Source organism: Equus asinus, chromosome 27 (genome assembly GCF_041296235.1).
Source record: "Equus asinus isolate D_3611 breed Donkey chromosome 27, EquAss-T2T_v2, whole genome shotgun sequence".
Classification (NCBI taxonomy): domain Eukaryota; kingdom Metazoa; phylum Chordata; class Mammalia; order Perissodactyla; family Equidae; genus Equus; species Equus asinus.
Window position 1 is genome coordinate 14,069,343 of NC_091816.1, and position 24,412 is coordinate 14,093,754.

Sequence of the window (24,412 nt, forward strand, 5' to 3'; positions counted from 1 at the left end):
TATGAAATAAAGTAAATAAAAGTCAAGAATCTTTATTATGAGCCTGACATAGACTATTGGCCCAGTGGAGAAATCTGGAATAAACCAAGCTAGACAATGAATTCATGGTGACCTGGAAGTTATTTCTTATCAACCAGTGATAATAAGAACAAGTATCAAATACAGTATTATTCTCAAGACTCTTAAGAACATATTTGGTACCATAAAAGTGGTGAGAGAATAATTTTATTTATATTTAACCAGGATCAGTTTTTCTCTAGTTACAAAAAAGAGAGAAAACTATATAAATACATGTCTGGTCATTTTTCACATACTTTAATTTAAAAAGAACACAAAATTATTAACTTAGTTTCATATAACTATTAGTTTCTACTATTTCATGTATATCCCCCAAATTTATATGAATAACTTTGTTTACAGATTATTTTATATTTTAATAAAAATCTGATATTAAAATAATGTTCTTATAAGATATATGCATTTAAATAATGTTTCATAATGAGGCATGAGTTTGTTAACAGTAATAAAGTAGCCAGTAAGGAAAAAAATCAAACTTGATCAAAAAACTTGCTTTTCCTTGTACAAACGTTTTCTGATATCAATGCTATATTAGATAAGCAATGCAAACTAATTCAACTCTCTGCAAAACCTACCTTGATGAACTGTGATGAACTGAACTTAATCAAATCAGTCCAGAAAGGCACTTCAGACACTACTCAAAGCTTCTCACGTATCATGAGATCACACTGAAACATCCCCTAAAATCAAAATGGAAGCAGTCTCTACAGCACTTACCGCACTTAAGAAAATAATTTACTTTGACGTAATCTCACATACTAACCAACGAATAAATATACTTCATATTTTATAATTTTTAAAATTACATACTTTTAAAAGGAGCTTGCAGATTTCATATTTTCCTTTAGCTGCTGCTTCATGTAGAGGGGTAAATTTCCACAAGTCCGCCACATTGACAGAAGCCCCGTGCCTTACTAAAAGCTCAGCCACCTCATAGTGTCCGTATGAACAAGCATTATGAAGGGGTACCAAGCCACTAAACAGAAGAAAATTATTTTAAAGATATATAACAAATATTTGAGTTAAAATGATCATTATAAGGATTCATAATTTTAAAAATGTCCCTTTCAATATAACAAGTTTCCCTAGTTTCTTGGTGATAGATACAAATCTTATAGCAATCTTTATACTTAAAATACATACAGATGTATCCACAGAAAAAGGTTCCATCACAACACTTTTATTTATTTATTTATTTTTGAGGAAGATTAGCCCTGAGCTAACATCCGCCACCAATCCTCCTCTTTTTACTGAGGAAGATTGGCCCTGAGCTAACATCTGTGCCCATCTTCCTCCACTTTATATGTGGGACGCCTGCCACAGCATGGCTTGATAAGCAGTGCATAGGTCCATGGCCCAGGATCCGAACTGGTGAACCCCAGGCCGCAGAAGCAGCGCGTGCAAACTTAACCGCTATGCCACCAGGCTGGCCCCATCATTACCATACTTTTAATTTAGGTTTCATCCTGGCAATATAAAGAACAAGAGCACAAAGTGATTTCAGAAATAACTAATCAATAATCTGATCTTACTATCGCTCAGATTTTCTTCCATTTGGGTTTTCCTAATGAAAGCTGTAGGCTTACTTACAAAACATAGAGTACAATTTAACTTTTTCATTTAAGCAAGTTCTATCTTTTGTTTTGGTTTTTATTTTTTTCTCCTAACAATTCAGAAGTGGTTTATGTGCATGGGTTTAAATATTTAGGTGTCAAGCAATGAAAACTCACAATCCAAGAGATACAGAAATTTCAGTGAGAAAAATAATGATGTCAACCATAAACTCTATCAGATGAGAAAATCTGGCTGGGTCAACTTATGAGCAAACTGTTCCGAGATGATTCTAAGTCCTGATTAGAGGGCAGCTGGCATTCAAAAAGGACAAAAACATCCTCACAAAAAAGGCTTCGCCAAAAGGATAAGTTTAAAGTTACACTTCAGACATGGCAAAAACAAGGTATCAAGTGTATTTTTATTTAGAGAAATCAGTGCTTTTTTTTTTTTTTAACGTTTTGAGAGCAAAAATAATAAGTGCTAAAATGGGCAGCAGAAACAAATGTTGGTTGCTCTCCAATGCACTACAGTGTTTTGAAAGTGCTAGTGATATTATTATTGATTATTCATGTCTGATGTGTCCCTTTTACAAGATAAACCCATGATGGTTAACTGAAGTCTAAGTTGTACAGTTTAATTCCACAGCACTCTCGTATGTAATTGCATAGAAAGGTGATTGCTTATTTATAGTTTCTGATGATATGAAATTAACTCAGAATATGCAAGCTCATTTTAGTTAAAACTTCCTTCTTGTATTTCTAAATAGCTTCCACGGCTGCTTTAAAATCTGTCTAGATAAATTAATAAACTAATATAAAAATACAGAATATCTGAATTAGTAAAAATAAAATTATATTTCTATTAATACTGATTGACTGGGATGGATGGATTCTTTTCGGATGAGATTATACATTCTTAATAGAAAAAAAAGGATGAATAATAAATTACAAACTATATAGACGCATTCATATAATGCAATAAAATACTATATACAAGCAATAAAAGGACAAAATGAACCATTACATACTGATATGGAAAGACATTCAAGATATACTACTGGATGAAAAAGCATATTGCAAAGTAGACCGTATGTATCATCGCCTACATTAAAAACCACCACCACAGCCCATACACTGGTACATGCATTTAAAAAATCTGGAGGATTACAGTAATATTTTACTGTTATCATCTCTAGGAGGTAGAGTGATAGGGAATTTTCACTTTCTATACTGTACATTACTATAATGTTTTAATTTACACTTTAAACTTTAAAAAAACTTGCATTACTTTTTTAATAGGAAGAAAATCTAAGACTTAAAAAATTTTAAGTCTTAAGTGACTGAATCGCAAACAGCCAAATTCCAGCACATACCCTTTGTCTTTGGCATGGACATCGGCCCCATGGTGGAGCAGGTACTCCACGACAGACACGCGATTATAGCCTGCTGCAAAGTGTAAGGGCGTAGAATGCCGGCCCTCGAGGTCTCTGCAATTCACATTCTGAGGGCTGCAAAGTTGCTTTATGGCACACACACACAGACAAACACAAAAAGAACATTAATATTTATTCATAGATGTTGCTCCAAAATACTGCAGGCATCTTGGATAAATTGTAATTTTCTAATGAATATTTACTTGTAAAGATTAGATAAAATAAGCGATGTTTTAAAAATCAGCACTATGCTTGGCCTTACAGTGTCTACAAATATTCTTACTGTTTACAGAGCAATTTAATCTTTCTCAATGTTTCCTAGCCAAAATCCTAATCAAAAAGAAAAACTCATAATAAAGCAAGCATTCCCAAGGCAAATGATGCCTTCCTTTTCCATCTTTATAAGGCTGTCCTCCCTAAGACTACCTGTCATGTGTCTGCTTGTATCAACATGCACTTAGCCATTCTGTGCTCAAATAAGACCAACTCTGGTTGACTGCAGAATTACCCAAAGTTCTTGTCTCCTCCTTTGGCAAGCAAAGGAGGAAAAATCATATTAATTCTACCCACTTGGCCCTTTGCACTACCCACTTGGCCCTTTGATTCACTAAGCAAAGCCATGAAGTCAACAATGCTTTACTTGGTCTTCGGGGGATGTTTGCCTAACTCTATGAATCAAACTTATTCTAATCATTTTCTAGTTTTTGGCCTTTACTTCCATGTCCTTCAGCTGCGCCCTCCAAATCTCTTCTCTGTCTCCTTTCCTCCTTTTGAATGCTGTCATTTCAGCACAGGCTCCATTCCATCTACTTACAAAGCAGTAGGAAGCAAAGTAAGGATGGACAGGCTGCATTGCATCATCAGACTCATAGATGAATCACAGTGACAACATTTACACAATAATTTACAATTTCAAAGGATTTCATATTCTTTCAGTGAGAGAATAATTCTCTGTGAAGTTGAACATTATCTCCATTTTACAGATAAATAAACCAAGGCTCAGAGAGGTTAAGTGGCATCCTTTTTCATACAGTTGGCAAGGGACCAAATAAAGACTCACACCCTGTTTCCTTCATTTTTAGTCTCTTGATCTCTTTGCTACATCATTACTTACTTTCTTAATTACCTCAATTCAGGGAAGTGATGAGGAGAAAGGTAATAAAAAGAAGAAACGTCAAAAAGCAGAGAAAACGGTGACATTTTCTAGGCTACAAGGCATGAAGGCAGGGCTTTCCAGGTATTTGACAGTCTTGCTCCTGCTCCATCACTGTAATGAGCTATTACTATACAAAAACCAAGAACCTATAAGACATCTGTTTCAACTGATACACTGAGTTGGGGCTTTCACACTGTAGGGTAAAAACAGGACTTTTCAGGCGTTACAATTCATACGTGACAGAAAGAAGTCTGGGCAGTAAGAGAGAGCCTACAATCTTATCAACTCTATGTGGAAAAGCACCAAACTCTAAAATCTGAAGATCTGTTGTAATCTGGCCAGGTCAAACATCCTATCCTTTAAGCAAAAGCGAGTCTGTGGCCATTTAACCCATTAATTATAGAATCAAAAAATAAAATTAAATAAAAATGAATAACAGATAAACTAAAAAAACTGGCAGTAAACACCTTCTGTAGTGCTTCACATGGCTGAAGCTGCTTCCTGCTGCTGCTGCTTTTTCTTCTGCTCCTTGTATTCTACAGTAACTTTTTTTTTTTTTTTGCAGAGAATACTGGCAAAAAGAGGCAGGGAATGAAACACAACTCATTTTGCCAGGTTACAAAAATAAAAGCCCACTCTGTTTATTAAATGTTTGGAAATTCTTTACTCTCTATTCTATTTCACTTTCTTTTTGAATGCCAAAGCAATTTTACATCCCTTGTACCTGCTTTTCATAATTTCAAATACTTTACTCAGCAAACGGCCTTTTTTCCTAATCTTAATTTCTAATACTTCTAAAGCCTATAGCAAAAGAAATTTACCAGGCTTCTCACTTAATTTGTGCTTTGTTTTCTTCTGCCACTTTCATTCCATTCACAAAAATAGATTTGGCTTGTACGGTGAATGGATTGTTTAGGAAACCTAAAAGCTGTAGCATATTTGCCTATTATACACAAAACAAGTGGAACTAATGTGTAGTATGTAAAAACTATACATTAAAAAAATAAACTATTAATTTAATTATGATGGGCACATAGCTGAGTTATAATGCTATGATACAGAAAAGGAGTCCTAATCACTTTTATACTTAAAGATTTTCTTTTATTAGGATACATTTCAAGTGATAAAAGTATTTTTAAGAAAAAATATATAACTTTTGATTGAAGAGAATTTCTCCCCTGTGGCTACTGGAACTGAAATTTACTATTTTTCTTTAAATAATTTAGATGATGTTGTAAGATGGAAGAGAAGTTGGAAGTGGCCACATATTGAAACAACAATAAAATTTCTGGGCAACAGAACTTAGAAAGTTTTCACTGTCATTTTCAACCAGTATACATCAAGAGTGATAAAAGTGCTAAAAATCACAAAAATAAAGTTCACTTAATAAGAAGTGACAAAGTTTAGTTTGTAAAAAATAACGCTGTATGACTGTCAATACCAATTTTGCAATTAGCCTTCCTTTAAAAAACAAGAAATATAAACAAAATCACAAGACCAACCCTCAAACGAAAACAAAAACCATACCCCTTTCTGCTATCTTCATCCCTGCATGAATGATTATAGATGGGAAATGTGTGTGTTTTTAAAAAGCATATTCCATATTAGAATATATATATATATTTTTTTTTTTTGCTGAGGAAGATTGGCCACAAGCTAACATCTGTTGCCAATCTTCCTCTTTTTTTTTCACTTTAGGAAGATTCACCCTGAGCTAACATCTGTCCCAATCTTTCTCTATTTTGTATGTGGGATGCTGCCACAGCATGGCTTGATGAGTGGCGTGTAGGTCCACGCTCAGGATCCGAAGCTGTGAACCCCAGGCTGCCAAAGCAGAGCGCCTGAACGTAACCACTATGCCACTGGGCCAGACCCTAGAATATAATTTTACATTTGAAAAAGTTTAAATCTATAACCATTGTTTCTATAACACATACAAAGGTTGATACAATTTTCTTGGCAAGCAGAATTAAGGAGAAAAGAAAATCCATCTTCTGCATATAAATAATCCCAAATGGTTGCAGGATGATAAGGATGCTTTCCCGGAGCAAATGTGAGAAAGTTCAAGAAATACTTTTTCAAACTTTATTGCACTATTCCCTGGGCTTGAACCAGCTTAAAAATTTATGAATGTGGCCAAAAATAACACCTTAATTAATGTAAGTGGAAATAAAAGAGCTTTCATGTAACGAGAAGATAAGTGACAAAACAGTGGTTTAATGGATATAAAGCAAGTGCTAGGAAACTCTTCGTGGTTAAAGATCTCTCATTTGTGGATCTACTCTGCTCATCCCTTTTATTGTTTGGATTTGAGTAGTTTCACTTACAAGCTTAAAATGAATTGGTTAGCAAAGCTTCAACAGTGCTACCCAGGACGCTGAAAGCACTGACCTACCTTCACAGTTTCTAAGTCTCCAGCTTTCGATGCCTCTAAGAGTCGATAGTCAACATCAGAAGTGCGTATAGGTGTACTTTCTGCATAAAAGAAAGAGTACCGTTAGTTTTTAAGGAATAGTTAAGGAGGGAAAATTATTTGGTGAATGGAAAGAGTGAGATCAAGGGGTCAGAAATTTCTGAGATCTAATATAAGGTTTTTTCCAAATCTTTTTCAGATAAGAAATAAGTAGTTTCTTACTTCAATCTATATCCATCTCATCCTAAGCCAAATTTAAATAGATCCAAAGACACACAAATCTTTCTCCATCCCTACTACTCTATCCTTCTAATTTTCTGGTCAAAACTTGGCAAAGGGAAATGAAGAAACACAGAACCATGAGATCAAGAACACCTTTATGATACACTGGCCTTGCAAAGTGCTGTTGCAAAGCCTTGCCATAGATTTTATTATGCAAACCTAGGGAAGCCACTCATCTTTCAGTACTTAACGTTTAGCCTTTCTTTTTGGTCTCCATTTCCTCACTATGAAACAGAAATACTACTCCTGAAATCAGTGATCTTACAAAATATAATCAGTGTACAAAACAGGCCTATTAAATACAGAAATTTGTTTAACTCACATTTATTGAATGGCTTCAGGGAAATGTAATTTAAAATGCCTATATAATTGGGAGATGTGATACAAATGCTAAATAGAATATAATTAAATCAGGCCGTCAACGTCTAGAAGTATGAGACTAACAAATGAGGTATTTTGATTAATCCAATATAAACAAAGCAAAAATTCATTACATATTGGCCCAAATAAAAGGGTTTTTAAAGAAAACAGTGCATAATCACTCACTCAAAGTTTGTCCATGGACATTAAATATGGCTTTTATACTGCACATGTGTGCACACTCACATAACACCAAGGGACCCAAGTCCAGGGGACCTGGATTTATACTCGGCTCCACTAACTGTGACTACGGACATATCACTTAGTTTAGCTTTTGTACCTATAAAGTGAGTGTTGGCTGCCCTTAAATTCTCTTTCGGATTTACGATTGCATTATCTTATAATCAGAGATACCAAAGGGGAAGATCAAGTGATGCTATAAACGAGAGTTAGATTTCAAAAGAAACATTTTGGCTCTTTCTATCCAAAGCGCTTCATTCAGGAGAGTGGCTTTTACAAATTAAGTCATGAAAACTCTTCAATGGAACATACTGTACTTATTTAGTCACAAGAACACTTAGCAGATAAAATGCTAAGATTAAATGGAGGGAAAAAAGAGTTATCTCATATAACGAAGTACACATTTCTGAAATGTCAACAATTATTTTTCTTTAAAAAGGAGCTTATTACATTCATTAGTTTGTGGAATTGTTGAGAAAAGGAACCAGGCCCTGTTCATCTTTTCACATAGAGAACATGCAGAAAGTATTTGCTGAATTGACTTCCAGGCTATTTTATAATATTGGGGTCAGTGTGTATTGCAAATCATAGTTCTTTCTTCAGCTGCCCTTATTCTGTTCTCTCATGTCTCATTTGCCTCCATTCTAATTGCACATGACATTGCGGCACTATAGGTGAGAAAGTCTGTGTGTACATTCTGTCTCTATGATAGTCATTCTGACAGTTGGTAAAACTCACCGGAACATCCTTTGGATATCTATAAGTAATAGTTTTAGTTATCATTTCAACAAAATTAAATGACAATTGTTTTTGTATATAGAGTTAGAACTTTAGATATTTTCAGATTCTAGCATCTGAGGGATACTTAACATGGCTGAATTTCTTAATTTTAAGAACTGTCTGAAATTGGCACATCTTTTTTGGTGTAGACTAACTTGCAAGGGGTATAATTTTATAACCAAGCAAAAATTTTTATGCAAATACAAGAATGCTTCTGAGAACTATGAGAAATTCTTAGTCCTAGTCAAAGAGTAGAAAGTAAAGAAGTTATTTAAAGATATTGATTAATTACTATTCAAATTATAGAGCTCTGCATCCATTATAAATTCTGAACAGGCTTAGAACAGATTCATTTTTACAAACAATGTGAACAAAGTATTAGCTGAAATATATACACAGCCCAGGAACTTTGTACAAAGAGATGCACAATTTAAAGAAGTGATATAAAAATGAATTTAAAAATGGAATATAGGCAAAAGAAGAGTAGCTGATATGCAAAGAACTATATTAGTAAAATCCATTATAAGCACACTGGCTTTTGCAGAGTATGAAATTAAAGATCTCACTAAGGTCAAAGGCTGGAGATGGACTTCTAATTTTTTCTCCAACTCTATTCTGGCCCACTAGAATTAAAAAAAAAAAAAAAAGAAAGAAACGTAAAGTTTCAAAGGCTGGAAGGCTATTTGCTATTTTTAAAAAAATCTCCTGTAGACTGACCATTTAGTTAGTATCAGACTACCGGACTGGCAATAGGTCTTAGCGGCTTATTTCAATGTTTAATTTAGCTATCATAAACCCCCTAATCCTCACCTCTGTAAATGATTAGGTAACAGTAATGCAACTAACTATACTGGAATATACAATCAGAAGAATTCGGGTCAAGATCTAGCCTAAAAGTGCTATTCAAAAGAACTGTCTGTGATGCTGGACATATTCTTTATCTATGCTAATACAGTAATCACTAGCCATGTGTGGCTACTGAGTACTTGAAATGTGGCTAGTACAACTGAGGAACAGATTTTTCAAGTTTATTTAATTTTAATTAATTTAAATTTAGCTACATGTAGCTGGTGGCTATCACATTGGACAGAGCAGGCACAGAGAAAGCAGGTCTACACAAAAAAGTCAAATCTTCTGAAAAAAGGTTTTAAAATGCTAGTTTATAAAAAGCTACTTATCTTATTTTCTTTACTCTGACATTAATTTTGAAAGTGCAGGTTTCTAAAAGTGGATCGCAAATCCGGTATTAACAGGTGTATTTAAATGAATCTATACAATGTTACCCAGGACAGAGCCCCCAGAAACTTACTACATAGCCTCTATGACTTATCTTTCTTTCAGGAGTCATTACACATATAAAACTGGAATTGGATTAGTAAATGTAGGTATAATTGCAAAGCTGAGCTAGCACATGGTTCACAGACTACAGACACACAAATTTCTCATGGAAATATTAGTTTAAAAAATTATATCCTAGGGCCAGTCCTGGTGGCCAAGTGGTTAAGTTTGGCACACTCCACTTTGGTGGCCTGGGATTGGTTCCAGGTGTGGACCTACACCACTTGTCTGTCAGTGGCCATGCTGTGGCAGCAGCTCACATACAAAAAGAGGAAGATTGGCAACAGATGTTAGCTGAGGGCAAATCTTCCTCAGCAAAAAAGAAAAAAAAATTACATTCTCTTCTAAACAAGAAACAATTCCCATTTTAAAAAACCTTTTGAAGGGCAAGACTTTACCATATAATTCTGTTATTTGTATTATCTATCCAGATCAATAAAAAACATGAAGAATTAAACTAAAAAGTTCTGGCATGTACCAAATTAAGCATTTAATTATCTACATAATGCTTTATCTTACATATCAATTTTTAAGAAGTATCAAAACAATTGGAGAAAAATATTTCATTTGTGATTCAACATTTAATTTTATCTTTTACCAGGAGTCACATATTGTAACTGTATTCATTTAGAAGACAATTTTAAAAGCATTAATAGGTCTAATCTGCTTAATTTATTCAATCCTTTCCTCCCCATTTTGTCAATTACTTCTAAAAATCATGCACAGTATTATTACAAATTTTGATGTAATAGATGTATGTTTGCCTGATTTATCATTACAGTTTACAGAAACTAACTTAAAATTCAGTACTAAATGGTTCTTACTAAAAAGTATAAGACAAAAATTAAGAATGTTTTAACAAAAATCACACTTTTCAGGAATTATTAGAATTTACTAAGAAGGCAGAAATATTTCCTAGTCAGAGTGATTATCTTCTTTAAGCAAATGTACTATTGCTCTGAAACAAGCAGTTAAATGAAGTCATGTTTTTCATAGGTCAAGCTTGAAATCCTATAGTAGGAAATTTCATTCCTTGAGACAGATCTTACTCATTTTGATAGTGAAGATGCCCTAGACAGGTCTGTCTTCAGCTGTCTAAAGATCACCATCTAAGATCACTATCTAAGAATGAAGTAGCATGAGGAAAATAAATCCTCACCAATAGCTTTCACAATGTAGCACAGTTACTCTTATTAGGCTGGTTAGCTCTGATTCAGCTCTAACAACACCTGTCATGAGCTCTGTAAGTCGAGTAACGTCCCCTATTTCAGTGTAATGTTATTGGGCTGTACTCTAGGGGCCCTTCAGAAATTTATGTGGTCAATTTTTGTTTCCTAGTGTAGACATGCCTAAGCTATTACCATTATAATAATTATAAATTATTTTATTGTAACTTACTGTCATTTTCCCTTTATATTACAGTTAGGTAATTCAATACAGATTTTTTTGGAAGTTATCTGTACAGTTACGTCATATTATCTATGAATTTCATTTCTGGACAGTAAAGGGGATGTTATAAAATATTCATCGTTAAAAGTGGGCCCTGTGCCTGATGGAGTAAAGAACTACTGGACTACAGGTAGGAAAAAGAACTAGAACTTCTGATTCCTAGTCTGTAGCCTTCTCTGTTTTACTCTTCTGGTTTATGTCGTTCTATAGAAGATATAATCCAGAGACAAAATTAAAGGAATGAGAAAGAAGAGCCAGTTATGTTAAATTTCTTTTGTATCTAGTTCATCATTTTTAAGTAGGTAGACTATGTTATTTCCTCTAAATTTGGGGCTTCAGAAACCACTGTCTATTTTCATATCTGTTTCACGTTTGGCCTCCCTCAATAAACTAAACAGTTAAAGTATCTAACACTGTACTAGGTGGGCACTGGGCACTGTAACACTCAGTAAGGTTTTATAATTATATTGAAACCAGGCAAAGACAAGATAATTTCATAATAGTGCAATGAAGTTAAGAATTACAAAAACCAGGTCAGAATATAACACATGTAAGAATAATTAAGTAAGGATCATTACCATATGAATATTTGTAATTTTCTCTATTTGACAGATTGTAGAGCTACCATAATTCCACACTGCTTAACAGACTTTTAAGTAACCTTTGATCCTAAGACCCATGAGTCAAGTTTTCAATTTAAAACTAAAAAATTTTAAAGAGAGTATTTGCCTCCTTCTTACTATGACACCTACGTCATCCTACCAAAAAAAGGCTGATGAACAGGGCTACAGGCTAAACTGCAAGCAAGGAAAGGCAAGAAAATATTCAGGCAAAAACAACATTCCAAAGAGTTACTTAAAACAAGTGGCGTAAAGTTTGTCTGTGTATATCGGTGGACACGGAAGAGACGGACTAGAATGCAGTATTCATCTCTTTTAACTCACCGCTCAGAATCTGCTGCACTGCTTCGTTTCCCATCTGCGCTGCTGTAAAGCCTTGTAAGGAGATGATGGAGGGGTCTGAGCCGTAACTCAGCAGGAGGCGGCAGGTCTGCAGGTGACCCGCTAGGGCAGCTCTGTGCAAAGCAGTCTGACCAAGAGTGTCCAACGCGTTCATCTGAAAAATCATTAGGTGGGCACAGGGAATTGACCATCTATTTTTGTTCCCTTTTACACCCTAGCAAACATATTCTTATGAAAAAAATCAATTGTCAAAGCTTTTTGAAAAATGCCACAGACTTCATTATTAAATTCTGCTTCCTGGTTCTGAAGAACTATCACCTACTTAGTTACCTTTCTCTGACTACCTTATTGAAAATTACACATACCTAAGCCTTCCCTGAATGACCATCCTTCTGTCCATCCTCCACTCCCTGCCACTCCCATGACAACTAGAACGTAAGGCTTCTGAGGGCTGGGCTCTTGTCTGATATCCACTGCCTGCCACATCGAAGACGCACATTAAATACTTTTGGATGAATGGGTTTTACCAAACTCATTCTCAGACTATAAAGACAACAGGATATGTAAGCAAAGATAGTCAAAGTAGCTAATTATGTTTCCTTTCTAATTTTAGTAAATAATTATGATAATATGTCCTAAGTGAATTAACAACACATTTCACCAAAAAAATGATTCAAAGACTCAAATGTTCCATTTTGAAAACTTTGAAGAGTTATGGAGGAAGAAGAATAATTTAGCTAGTTTTAAGACAAAGACAATGTTAAACTTTGGGATCACATTCATAATTTGATCAAATCTTACTGGTCCTAACCTGTTTTCCAGGATGCCCAGTAAATATCTCTACTGCACTCAGATCAAAGTCCATGTTCACTGTACACGCTGCTTCTTTCAGAGAAGCCCTTCTTTCTGCCCCTCTGGATTATGAGATACAGTGCAAGTCTCATCTTTTACAAGTCTCCCTTGATTACCAAAAGTCTCAATGCTTCCTTCTTTCCTGAATACCTGTGTCACTTTAGCACTTTCTTAGAAATTATGACATTGGGGTAGTTTTTGTTTACCAAGTAAAACTAAGGTTATTGAGAATATGGACTGCATTCTATAGGTTTTCTGGGTCCTCTAGGAAGCTCCTATTAACGATACATAGTAAATTTTCAAATATATGCTGGCTGGTTATTCAAAACATTTGTGCACACCTACAGATACAAGTTCAACAAGAGAAAGCATTTAAGACAAACATCTCCCCATCTCCAGTCTTTCTTCACAATGAGCAAGGCTCAGGCAAGGGTTCATCTAAACTCTCAATGGTGTCTCACAAAAGTCACCAAGAAATACCTACATATTTAATTATAACACATTTGCTATCAGAAAAATGGTTTTTTATACACAGACAACATAAAAGCACAGTCATTAGCATGTATTGATGGAAAACACAAGCTGCCAAACTAAACTTCTTGAATTCTTCTATGAATATTTCTTTCTTACTTCTTCACCATAGGAGAAAAACCTACAATTGAGAACATTCTAATTATTAACATTTTTCTGAAAATTGGGTAAGAAATCCACTATGTTATTCAATTATAGTGACGGAAATCCTGACCCGTTAAATCATGGGAATATGGTTTGAGAATTACTACTCTAAAATATAGATCTTACCAAGTTATTCCTCGGCACAAACTTAGTGACTTTTCAAAGCCTTCAAATAAACCTGAGTCCCTCAGCATGTCATTCAAGACCATCTATAATTTACTTTTACACCACCTTAATTTCTACTATATTTTTTCATCACAATCTAATAGGCCTGCTATGCTCCAGCTTTATTAGATTACACTGGAGCCCCATTTTATGAAGGTGTTAGTTTCTAAGGTCAAGATTATCCTTGAAAACACTTTAGCAATGCAACAGTAGAGGCAGATGTAAAGTTTCTCAGTAAATCCAATATCAGCCAGTTTTACCCCTAGTGTCTGAGCAGATCAACTGAACAGCACATAAAGTATATACAGTATCTTTAAACAATAAAAACACACTATGTGTAAGAAGAGGTTCTCTCTATAAATATGCATGATGGAACTGAGTGCAATTTAGAAAACAGCAGATTCACTTCCTCCTCTCATTCATTCTCGGCACACACTCAGGGACTGAAATACTACTGAGTAAAAATCACCCCTCCCTAAAATTATGTAAATTAATATTTCTTGTTCCTCTCCCCGTCTCTGTTTTGGAAGAGGTGGTCCTGAGTGCAATTCTGCTGTACACTCTGCATTCTCATTCCTTGGCTGTGCTACTCTCTCTGCTTCCCATTCTTTCCCTCTGGTATGTACCTGTCAAAATTAGAACTAAGTTGTTTGCCACCTAAGAAGTCTCATGAGGAAGGGATGCAACTAACATTTACTAAGTGCTCACGTTATTACGCTCTGTGCTAGACGCTATTTGTAAATCGTAAGCTATTTAAAAGCAATGACCATGACTGAATCTTAAATGTAACTCTTCCTTCTACTCCCCCCCAAGAAAAGACAATGTCTAGGATATAGCTGGAGCTTCATAAATGTCTGCTGAAGGAATAAAAATAGGAATAATACATAAATGGCTATTAGAATTAATTTATAAAAGAAACTTTTATGTTTAGCTGAAAAAAACTCCAACTATTTGATGAGGACTGATTGACAAGCCTAGAAAGATAAAAACTTGATCACAGACTGAAGCTTTATGTCCTCATCCCTACATATATAAGCTTTTACTCATTCCTACAGGTAGTATCATATTCCAGTATTTCAGAAAGCCAAACTTTCTTAGATAAAGCACAAGACAGACCAATGTAACACAAAATTCTTTGCTTTAGTAAATGTATATATTTTTATTATGAAAGTGTAATTCTTCCCTCAAACTCTAAACAGTATCACAAACATGAAAGAACATCTGTGGACTGCTTTATCAGACAATAAAGCTGAAGTACTACAAGAAGTCATAGAAAAGTATCAGTGAGTATTGTAATAGAAGCATTCATTCCATGGAAATAAGCAGAATAACAAAACTAGAACAGCTTGGTGATACTCTGCACAACCCACTTGGAAAGAAAACAATGGATAGCAGGGAAAATATTAGACATTCTATAAGGGGTTTTGTGAGGAAGGATTATTCCCCACTAGAGGCCAATGTCATAAATTTCTCAGATGCCCCAATCTTAGGACCCAGGCTTCCCTCTAAGGTCAAAAGCTGACTGTGGCAGCTTCATGCATCAACTCCATATAATCCCGTCCAAGGCCAAAAAGGAGTTTCGTACGGCTACTTTAAAAGAGAAGAAAGTGTTTCCCAGGGGACTTCTCCTGATGGCTGGGACCCGAAATGTTTCCTGAATCTATGCCTCCATCAGTCACTAGCAAAAGAGAATGAGGTGACCAGAGCTGTTTCAGACCCTCCTCCCCTGAACTCCCACACCTGAACAAAACGGAGTCCTATAGAAGGAGCTGGCAAGCGACGATCTGTGGGTCAGTTCCAACCACCTGACTGTTCTGTACAGCCTGCAAGCTAAGAATGGCTTTTACAGTTTTTGATTACATTTAAATGGCTATATAAGTACCTACGTAAAATCCTCGATTTTGTCTCTTGGTCCACAAAACCTAAAATATTTACTATCTGGACTTTTAAGAAAACGTTTGCTGACCCCTGTTACAAAGCAAGGAAGAAAGGGAAAAATGATTACTGGATGGGAAATCAACTATCTGTTTGAGTCATTACAGATCTTTAAATTGATTCCAAAAAAAAAAAAAAATTAACGTCCTTATTTTCCTCTTGCATTTAACTTTATCAACACCCTTAATGTTTTTCTTTTATCATTCATGGAATACAATCAGGGGTCTCTAAAAAGTGGTCAACCTAACTTTCTCCTCCGTATATTCTGAGGTGGTTCAAGGTACAGATGTGCAAAATGTGCATGCCTTCCAAAGTAAGTGATAGATTTGTTTGCAGAGGGCAGGAGTAACTATTTTATATGAGTACAGCTCAATCCCCATCCCCTGGTTTTTTTATGGGTCATATGGCAGGATTTGTACTGCTGCTCTCATTCAGTTTCACAGTGAAGAAGGGTGATATTTTTGAGCTACTGTAATTTTATTTTATTGTGATCCCAGAGAACTACATGGAACTCCAATTATTTAAAGGAGGTTTCTCATAAGTTTGGATTTATTACTCTAACCTCTACTATTCTATAAGTTACATAAATGGGAAATGACAGTAATTCACTCTACTGATGGAAAACCTGAGCACATTATCTACAAAATCAATACTGGAAGCACTGAAAAAAAAAAAATGGGCCAACTGAAGTACAGAATATAGTCCATGAGCTGGAAGATCTCCAAGACAACACTGTTTTTTGTCCTGTTGGTTTTGATAGTTATGACTCACATGGACAATTCTTGACTCGGGCAAAAAATTAAGCCTTCACAACATTTAAAATATTCTTTATATATAAAAATCAAGCTCTAAAACTAGCAAAGAAACAAACCAAAAAATAAGGTGTGGTATTATACACATAATTGTCTGAATGGTCATTCAAGTTGAACTAATCAAATAAATGCGACTGACACTCACAAGTTCTTCTTTTAAGAACTTTCAAATTAATACCTATATGTATATATGTGCTCCTGTCCATAAATTGTATTTTCAACCTAAAAAATATATTTGACGATTTACTTTATATACATCAGCATTAATTTATTCTTCATATTTTAAAGAGATACAACTTTAATTCTTAATACATATTATTTGGAATCACTAACATACCTACTTACTGCAGAAATTTGGGAGTGTTAGATCAACTTTCCTGATCAAGTCTTTTTTAGACCCAGTTCTCCCTAATTTCCTCTATCACACTTTCCACAAGGATATGATAGAGGACGTCATCAAAGACGCTTACCATTCAGCATTAAAGAGACTATTTTCACTAAAGTACACAAACCGCCTCCAATAAGAAAAATGCTACATTTAACATGTTACACTTCAACTGTGGTAATTAAACAGTCAGGACTGGCTTGAGATATCTATTTAGAAGGGTGAGAACAACAGACGTCTGCCAGTTTTAAAGACAAAACATATTCCCCTTTTTTCTTCTATTTAGAGTTAACAACCTGAGGTATGTATCTTTATCTATTTCTATTTGAGTAGTAATAATGATTTTTCCTAAGAGGATAATTAGATAAAATGATAAAAAAACGCAATGGCATTTGCCCTGAAATGTGTAGCACATAAAATTATGATTCAAACATGCCAAAATAATTCTGGAAACCAGCAAGTAGACTATAAGGGGAAGGGTTGAGGAGAATCTTTCAAAATTCTAATCAGTGCAAACACCGCAGTCTCAACCAGCTAGCCATGAGGCTGCATTCATCTTTCGCCTAAGCTTAAAGCTATCATTGCTCCACATACTCATTTGGTGATTCATCACGAACCGTTCTGTGACATTTCTGAACTTAGGGATTTATTGCTTCACGTTATAATTCTACTTTAACTGCGAACATGTGTATGTCTCAAACTAAACGTGATGTCAAGTAACCTGAGAGTTGAAAACAGCGTCTGTATTCCTTCAGCTAGAATGACAATGTATTTTTTTGCTCAAATCAAAACACTTTGAAAGTGAAAGCAAACAATGAAAAAAAAAAAACAGGCATTAATAAATCAACAATAGAAGGACAAAAGATAGGGACCTGAACCAGGTCTGTGTCCTGGTAGACAGAGGCTAACCTAGGGAACAGGTGAACAGGTGTCACCTTTTCAGCTTGAAGGTAAGAAACATCATCTTGATACCATCTCTCTTTACAAAAATCTTAAAAAGCTGCTTTTGTTCAATACTGCTAATACCAGCTATTACACACATAGGTTGAGTCTATATTTCTGTAATTGGTTTCCTAAGAGAAGGTAGTTTCGTAGGAACTATCTGTCTTCCTGAGGCAGGATTCTGTTCGTCACCTACCTAATCAAAGGGTTCCAATGGCTCTCCAAGTATTATGAGCACAAAATCTAAACTCTCCAATTGAGACGGCCAGGGTCTTGCTCCAACTTATCTTTTCAGATTTTCATTATTCCCCTTTTCTGTACCAACTTACTGACTAATCATAACTTCTGACTAACAAACTCCTTTGCTTTCCTGATTGAGTCATTACTTAAAATACATTCTTTGTATTTTTCCTATTTTTAAAAATCTAATTCCTGGACACTACTAACTGAAATTGTACTTTCTCAATGAAATTTCTCCAATCTCTCCCCGAGTGCGCCACCGTCAACGGAAGGAATTGTTCTCCCCTCCGCATAGCAGTCTACCTGTACTTCTCTTATATATACCACTTTCCAATTTGTCTAACAGATACTCAAGTAGACTGTGTCACATAAGACTATTATTAGATATTAAGTCCCTTAAGAATAGATTAAATTCCAACTTCTTACATACCCCATAGTACTAAGTCCAATGCCTTGTACAAGTGGGTGTTTGAAAATGGTTGGCAAATGAATGGCTCACAAGGACAACAAATTAGTAAATTCTGGTGATAAAGAATACTGTTTTCAACATATTATGCTGTATACTGAACAAACATTAGAGACTATTAAAATATTCTCTAGCCAAAAACCACACATTCTTCTTTCCCCAGAAATTTGGGGAAAAAAAAAAGGTAAATGTCAGCACTGAGAGAATTAATATTGAAAATAACTTTATCTGTAATAAAAGTATAATTTCATTTGATTCTAAAGTTTTTAACAGATATTTACAGGCCATTGATATGCATGGTGGGATACACATAGTTAATGCATCTCCTGTGAGGAATGAAACAGACAAAATGAACACAAATTTAATTCTTAACTAGAATTCTGATAAAGTAATGAATATTTTACTTTAAAAGGCTTTTTCTTCCTTTACTGCGATGTGAACCCACTACAGAGTTGAGAATTTGTCTAAGATGTTAAATTTTAATATAATTTGAGAGACACGAAACTAATGTTGACAGACATGAAACTAGATTAACTGAACTTGAGTGTATTATTATTTGCAAACGTTCAAAATTCATGTGAAATTTAAAAAAAAATCACTCAGCTTCTCTGAAAAGAGGTACACAGAAATATTATAACAGTATATATTTTCTTTGCCTTATTAAAGGGGCACTTGTCTTCTCACATGCCCTAACTGTCTGAGAAATAACTGCCTGAGCACAGCTGGTTAGACGAGAGCATGCCAATCCAGTGGCCGTGCTGAAGAAACTGATGTCTTGTTCATATCCTCTCTTTCTCATCCCTGAGACCTGGGAGACGGGAGCTGCAGGTGGTATATTTCTAAGCCAAAGACACATAAAGTAGGGGCTGCAGAGACCATATTTAGACCAAAGAGAAGTAAAACTGAAAAATATAGTTTATAAAAAGAAGAACGAAGCAGATGAACAAAGATCGACAGTGAAAAGAAACCCACGCGACCTCAGAGAGAGAGAGAGAGAATGGCAGCCAGGGTACCCAACGGTTTCCCAACTCCTGTTCTCATCTTGTGAATCTCAGCCAGGACTCCTGGAGATTATTTCTGTGGGATAACCATACGGTTATCTCACAAAAGTAACAAGCATACATTTATATAGATATTAAATAGATTTCGATTTCTGCTTAATCCAGTTTCAGGTGATCTGTTACTGGTAACTAAATGTCCCTGAGATACTGGCACCTTTGGACTTTATGTGACATGATCGAACTTCGGATATTATTTGAACTATAAAACATACTGTGGATGTACAGCTTGAGAAGTACTTTAACACCTTTGGGCTGATAGAATCTGCTTATCAATCCACTTCTAGAAGAGCATTAATAAAATCTTTGTAATGAGCTAACACATTTTCCCAAAGTGAGCAAAGACTTTTGATCACTTCTCAATGTGAGAAATAAGCCCATTTAATGCCAATTACTAGTGACACAATTTCTTCTTATATTCACTATAAATAAATCTGCCAAATTAACACATATGAACAATCAAAAGAAAGTTCCTCGTGTTCCACACACTGAACAGATGCTAAGACAAAACAGTTCTTTTATGTATTAAAAAAACGCACCTCAAAGTTAAACTTTTTGTTTTTAGGTATTAATAATACCATATGCAACTGGGGCTTAAGTTCTCCTTAATAAGGATAGCAGACAAAGCAGTAGTAATTGCATGCAGAATGCCAGGGTAGACTAACAACAATAAAGAAAAAAACTGCCACACGAAGGATAAAATCTTCATGTCTCTCCTGTTTAGGCTTTACAGTAATCTTGCAAAGCAGGGGGTTGGTAGAGATAATTATTAATTTTTTTAAGATACAGAAATTTACTCCTACAAAAATGGATTTCTCAAATGAGTGAGTTGATTCTCCCATTGTCTTATAACCCTCCTTTCCTCACTCGCCATTTGTTTTCTACCCTTTTCCTGAATATTGCCTGCTTACTTCTCCAGATCCATATCCATCCTCCACCCTGCTCTGGGTCCTAGGAAAATCACTTGTATGGATCACATCAATGGACTCTTTTGGGTCTTTAATTTTTTGTTGGATGTGGCCAATGGGAGGCACTGACAGGAGACTGATGGGAAGTAGGAGAATGAGGAGTATGGGTAAGATATACCCTCTATCAAAGGCCACAGGGGTTGCCAGGTGGCTTTCTCCACATAGCCACCCTCTCCTGGTTCCAGTGACCTCTCCCATTCCTTGTCCCTTCAGGCCCAGGGATGGTAACATCTCCCCACTTGCTGCTAGTACTACCTCATCCCTTGTTGATTTCTTTAAACCATACCCTCGTCTTTGTATATAACTCCTTTGTTAAGCTTTCCTCAAATCACCCACTTTGAGTGTACTGTTTATTGCCAAGACCTTAACTAATACAATTCTCTACCTCTACATCTTTGGAATACTTCCTTCAAAAGTTTACAAAGCCCTTATATGAAAATTGCCAAATCAAATGACATTGTCTACCTTGATTTCTCTTTTCAGCACTGATCTCCTGTTCCTTCTTCATATTCCTATTGCACTTCCCAATAGATCTTTCTAATTACAAACTCTAACATCCTAGTGCTATATTTCCTATCACTAGTTTTATCTACATGTCCATCTATCATATCACCTCCAAGTACAAAATCATTATCAAGGCATAGGAAATCAGTGTTTCTCTCTAGCTTTCTTAATTCCATTAATTGTACCACCACTTTCTAAGTCCATTCTAACATCCAACTCACTTCGAAATAATATAATTATTCCTTCATAAGTGGATTTAATTATTTCTCTTCCTTCTTTATTACTAATGCCACTAAATTGGTTCAGGATTAGTTTCAAGTTTGGTAATTGCATTAACTTCCAAACTGGTATTTCCCACAATATCAGCACACAGTCTTGATCATTTTGCATCTCAATATTTGTTGAGTTAGTAGATCAAAAAAAATTATAAAGTGATTAGCTATATAAGCTTATATAAAAGCTATATAGCTTATACATAACCTATATAAGTCTTATATAAAAATTTAGATTAAGGGAAATACCTAGTATATAAGTTTGAAAAGACAAACATGGAAAAAAAACACAGTGTTCATACTAGTAATCAAAGTATTGTTTGTGTGCCAGGTACCATATACATACATAAACTCATTTAATTCTTACAAAAAAAAAAAAACTTGTAGAGAAGGTATTAATATCCACATATCACCAATGAGCCAACTGAGGTTCAGGAAAATTAAGTCCAAGGTTACAAACCTAGAAAGTGGAGGATTCTAAACTGGGAAGCACGCCTGTCTATGTTCTATACACAACATGCATGTAGACCTGGACTTTGCATTTATCACCAAGCTTTGAGCAAAAGAATGTTCTCACTTACATAAATATTACTAAACTCCAGCTGTCTAAGTAAGACAAATTAGTTAACAGTATTAGATCTGCTGACCAGATTCTCTACCTTTTCTGATTTAATAGTCTTAGTTTGAGACCTGGACTCATCATGAGGCGCAGAAGGCACCAGGATGGTGGAAGCAGTGTAAGACAGTTGAATCCGAATTCAAGGGTGTGCTGTTTGTTCAGACGTTCTTTTAGAATCAAATGAAAACCATGAGTTGTGCGGAAATCAAATGAAAGCCACGAGTTCCCCAGAAAGAACACTAAGCGAGCAAACATTGGGCAACAGTAGCTAAGTTGGGTTTATACAGTGGGTCTTTACTAAGGCGTTAGTCACCAGAAAAACAGCCCTGAGGGAGAGCAGGCAGCCCTGGAACCAGGGAGTGAGTGAATGGGAGGATGGCAACTGGTATCTACTACTAACCACAATCCTGATTAAGTATGATTTTTTTTTTCTGTTTTAAAGTGACTTACAGCAGGAGTTCTCAATTTACTTGAACCTAGGGAAAGACTAGGAAGAATCCACTAGTCTAAAAGTCACTCTCCATCATTGGCAGGGTGTTTAAGATTATACACGCCCCAGTGATGAATTGAGACATTCCTGATGAGAATGTGCAGTGAACATGATGGGCAGAGAAAGACTGAGAACCACAGAGCTGGAGTAATGTTGACTAAGACAGGTTATAAAATAATGTTCTTCTTCACTGAAACTTCATGAAACAAAATGACTCATGGGAGACAACAAACAGATATTTTCCCAAACTGAAGAGCATTATTCATGGTTTTTCAAGAACATTATAAATGCCATAAGATATTATTAAAAATAGGTCAATGATAAACATTCGGTGTTCTTAAGTATAGCAGAAAGCCCACTCAGCTTAGCACTTTCCACTTGACTGAGCAATAAGACATTACTTATATAACAATGCAGTAGTTGTACCCTCAAAATAGGCAATAAATCTATAGAACTCTGTTCCCTTTCATTCCAGCTCATTCTGCTTTTTTAATTAAAAATACTTATTACCCTTTTAAAGCAAGGATACCTAAATTTTGGGATCACGCACCTAATGAGTAAAAAAATGTTTTGAGAATCCACTCAATAAACATATGCATTCATTTGTAACTTATAAACAAGCAGCATCATACTAATACATAATAAATACATATAAAACTTACACAAAAAGAGAAATTACAAAGGATGGGAAAGAGATGAAACAAAATTTAAAAAACATTTTAATTACTAATGGTACAAAATCTCTTTTGGCTCAATTACAAAAACTTTTAAAAATCTTATAAAAAATAGTGATGTAGATTTGAGGGTCTGATTCTAAGCAAGCTCATTTTCAATAATTGGTCCCATTGGCCGCATTAGATAAAAAGATTTCATACAGATATGTATGTAGTTACTGGAAAAAGTGCCCTGTTAATAATGTCTACACTAAATGACAGTGCTTATATTTAATGTAACTTACTAATTATGCTAGGGTTTTAATTGCAATTCTGCTAGTAAAATTGCATCTTTCTGATGTTCTTGCAAACTTATGAGAAGGTGTTACATTAACACTTTTAATAGGTTCAAAAACCACTTAAACACAAATTCAGAAAGACTCAAACAGGTTAAAAAATTGTTCTCAAGTGTCTTAATTATGTAGATATGACAACCGGGTGATATATTTACATCATTTTTTGGCAACAAAAATGAAACAGTGGACATATTCTAAAAATCGATTTTCAAAATGTCCTCTCCATTTTTTAAAGTTTCTTTAAAGAATGCAGTTACTTTCTCATTCATTCTAGAATATGTAACTTTAAGAGTGTGATTATGTTTCTTTTTTTAAAAAAGTGTCTACATACAAGTAATAGTCATTTGTCATCATAGAACTATCAGCAAATTTTGAACTCTCTAATTTTCATAAAAGAAAAAATAAAGCACAAGAAATTAAGACAATTCCTGAAAATACTAATTCATGAAATAGTCAATCTCTTTATGCTATAAGATTGCCATGGTCACTCCCTCTGATTATCAACAATGGTATTTATAAAGGTTAATAGGATAATATCCATATATCTACTCATTTGGACACATGTAAAGTACAATATGTCAAAACCTGCTGAAAGAGAACAGATGAGAAACACTTGGGCCCTGACATGACTCAGACAGGCTGACACATTGACCTAATGAGGGTGTAAGCAACCATCTGTGTATTAAATATTAGTAGATCTTAATTTCTTTATTCGTAAAGAAATCACTATTTTAAAAGATTAAAATTCCAGTACTTTTTCCTGCACTCAGTGGCTCATCTTGTATGTTCCATAGAGTGTCTGCACCCTTCTTGGAGACGACTGTTTTAACCTACACACTCTTGAGGATTTAAAAATTTGCCAGTACAAGTCACCTCTGAAAAACAACCAGTTTGCTTCCTTCCTCCCTCAAGCGATTCAGAGTTTCAGATAATGCCATTCAGATAATGCCAATAAAAATGATTGTTAAAAATTTCA

At 35.0% G+C, this 24,412-nt stretch overlaps 1 protein-coding gene across 2 annotated transcripts in view; it reads right to left on the reverse strand.

Annotated features, from left to right (window-relative positions):
- The window catches only part of TNKS (tankyrase), a 198,735-nt gene that overhangs the window by 33,632 nt on the left and 140,691 nt on the right, over nt 1–24,412 (reverse strand). For both annotated transcript variants that reach the window (XR_011498859.1, XM_014830978.3), the window contains exons 12-15: nt 12,027–12,198; nt 6,616–6,695; nt 3,005–3,150; nt 889–1,054 (exon numbers count right to left, since the gene is read on the reverse strand). Coding sequence is in view for 1 of the 2 variants with exons in the window: in XM_014830978.3 (XP_014686464.2) it covers nt 889–1,054; nt 3,005–3,150; nt 6,616–6,695; nt 12,027–12,198 (564 nt within the window). In the remaining variant the exon portion in view is untranslated. The remainder of the gene's footprint in view (nt 1–888; nt 1,055–3,004; nt 3,151–6,615; nt 6,696–12,026; nt 12,199–24,412) is intronic.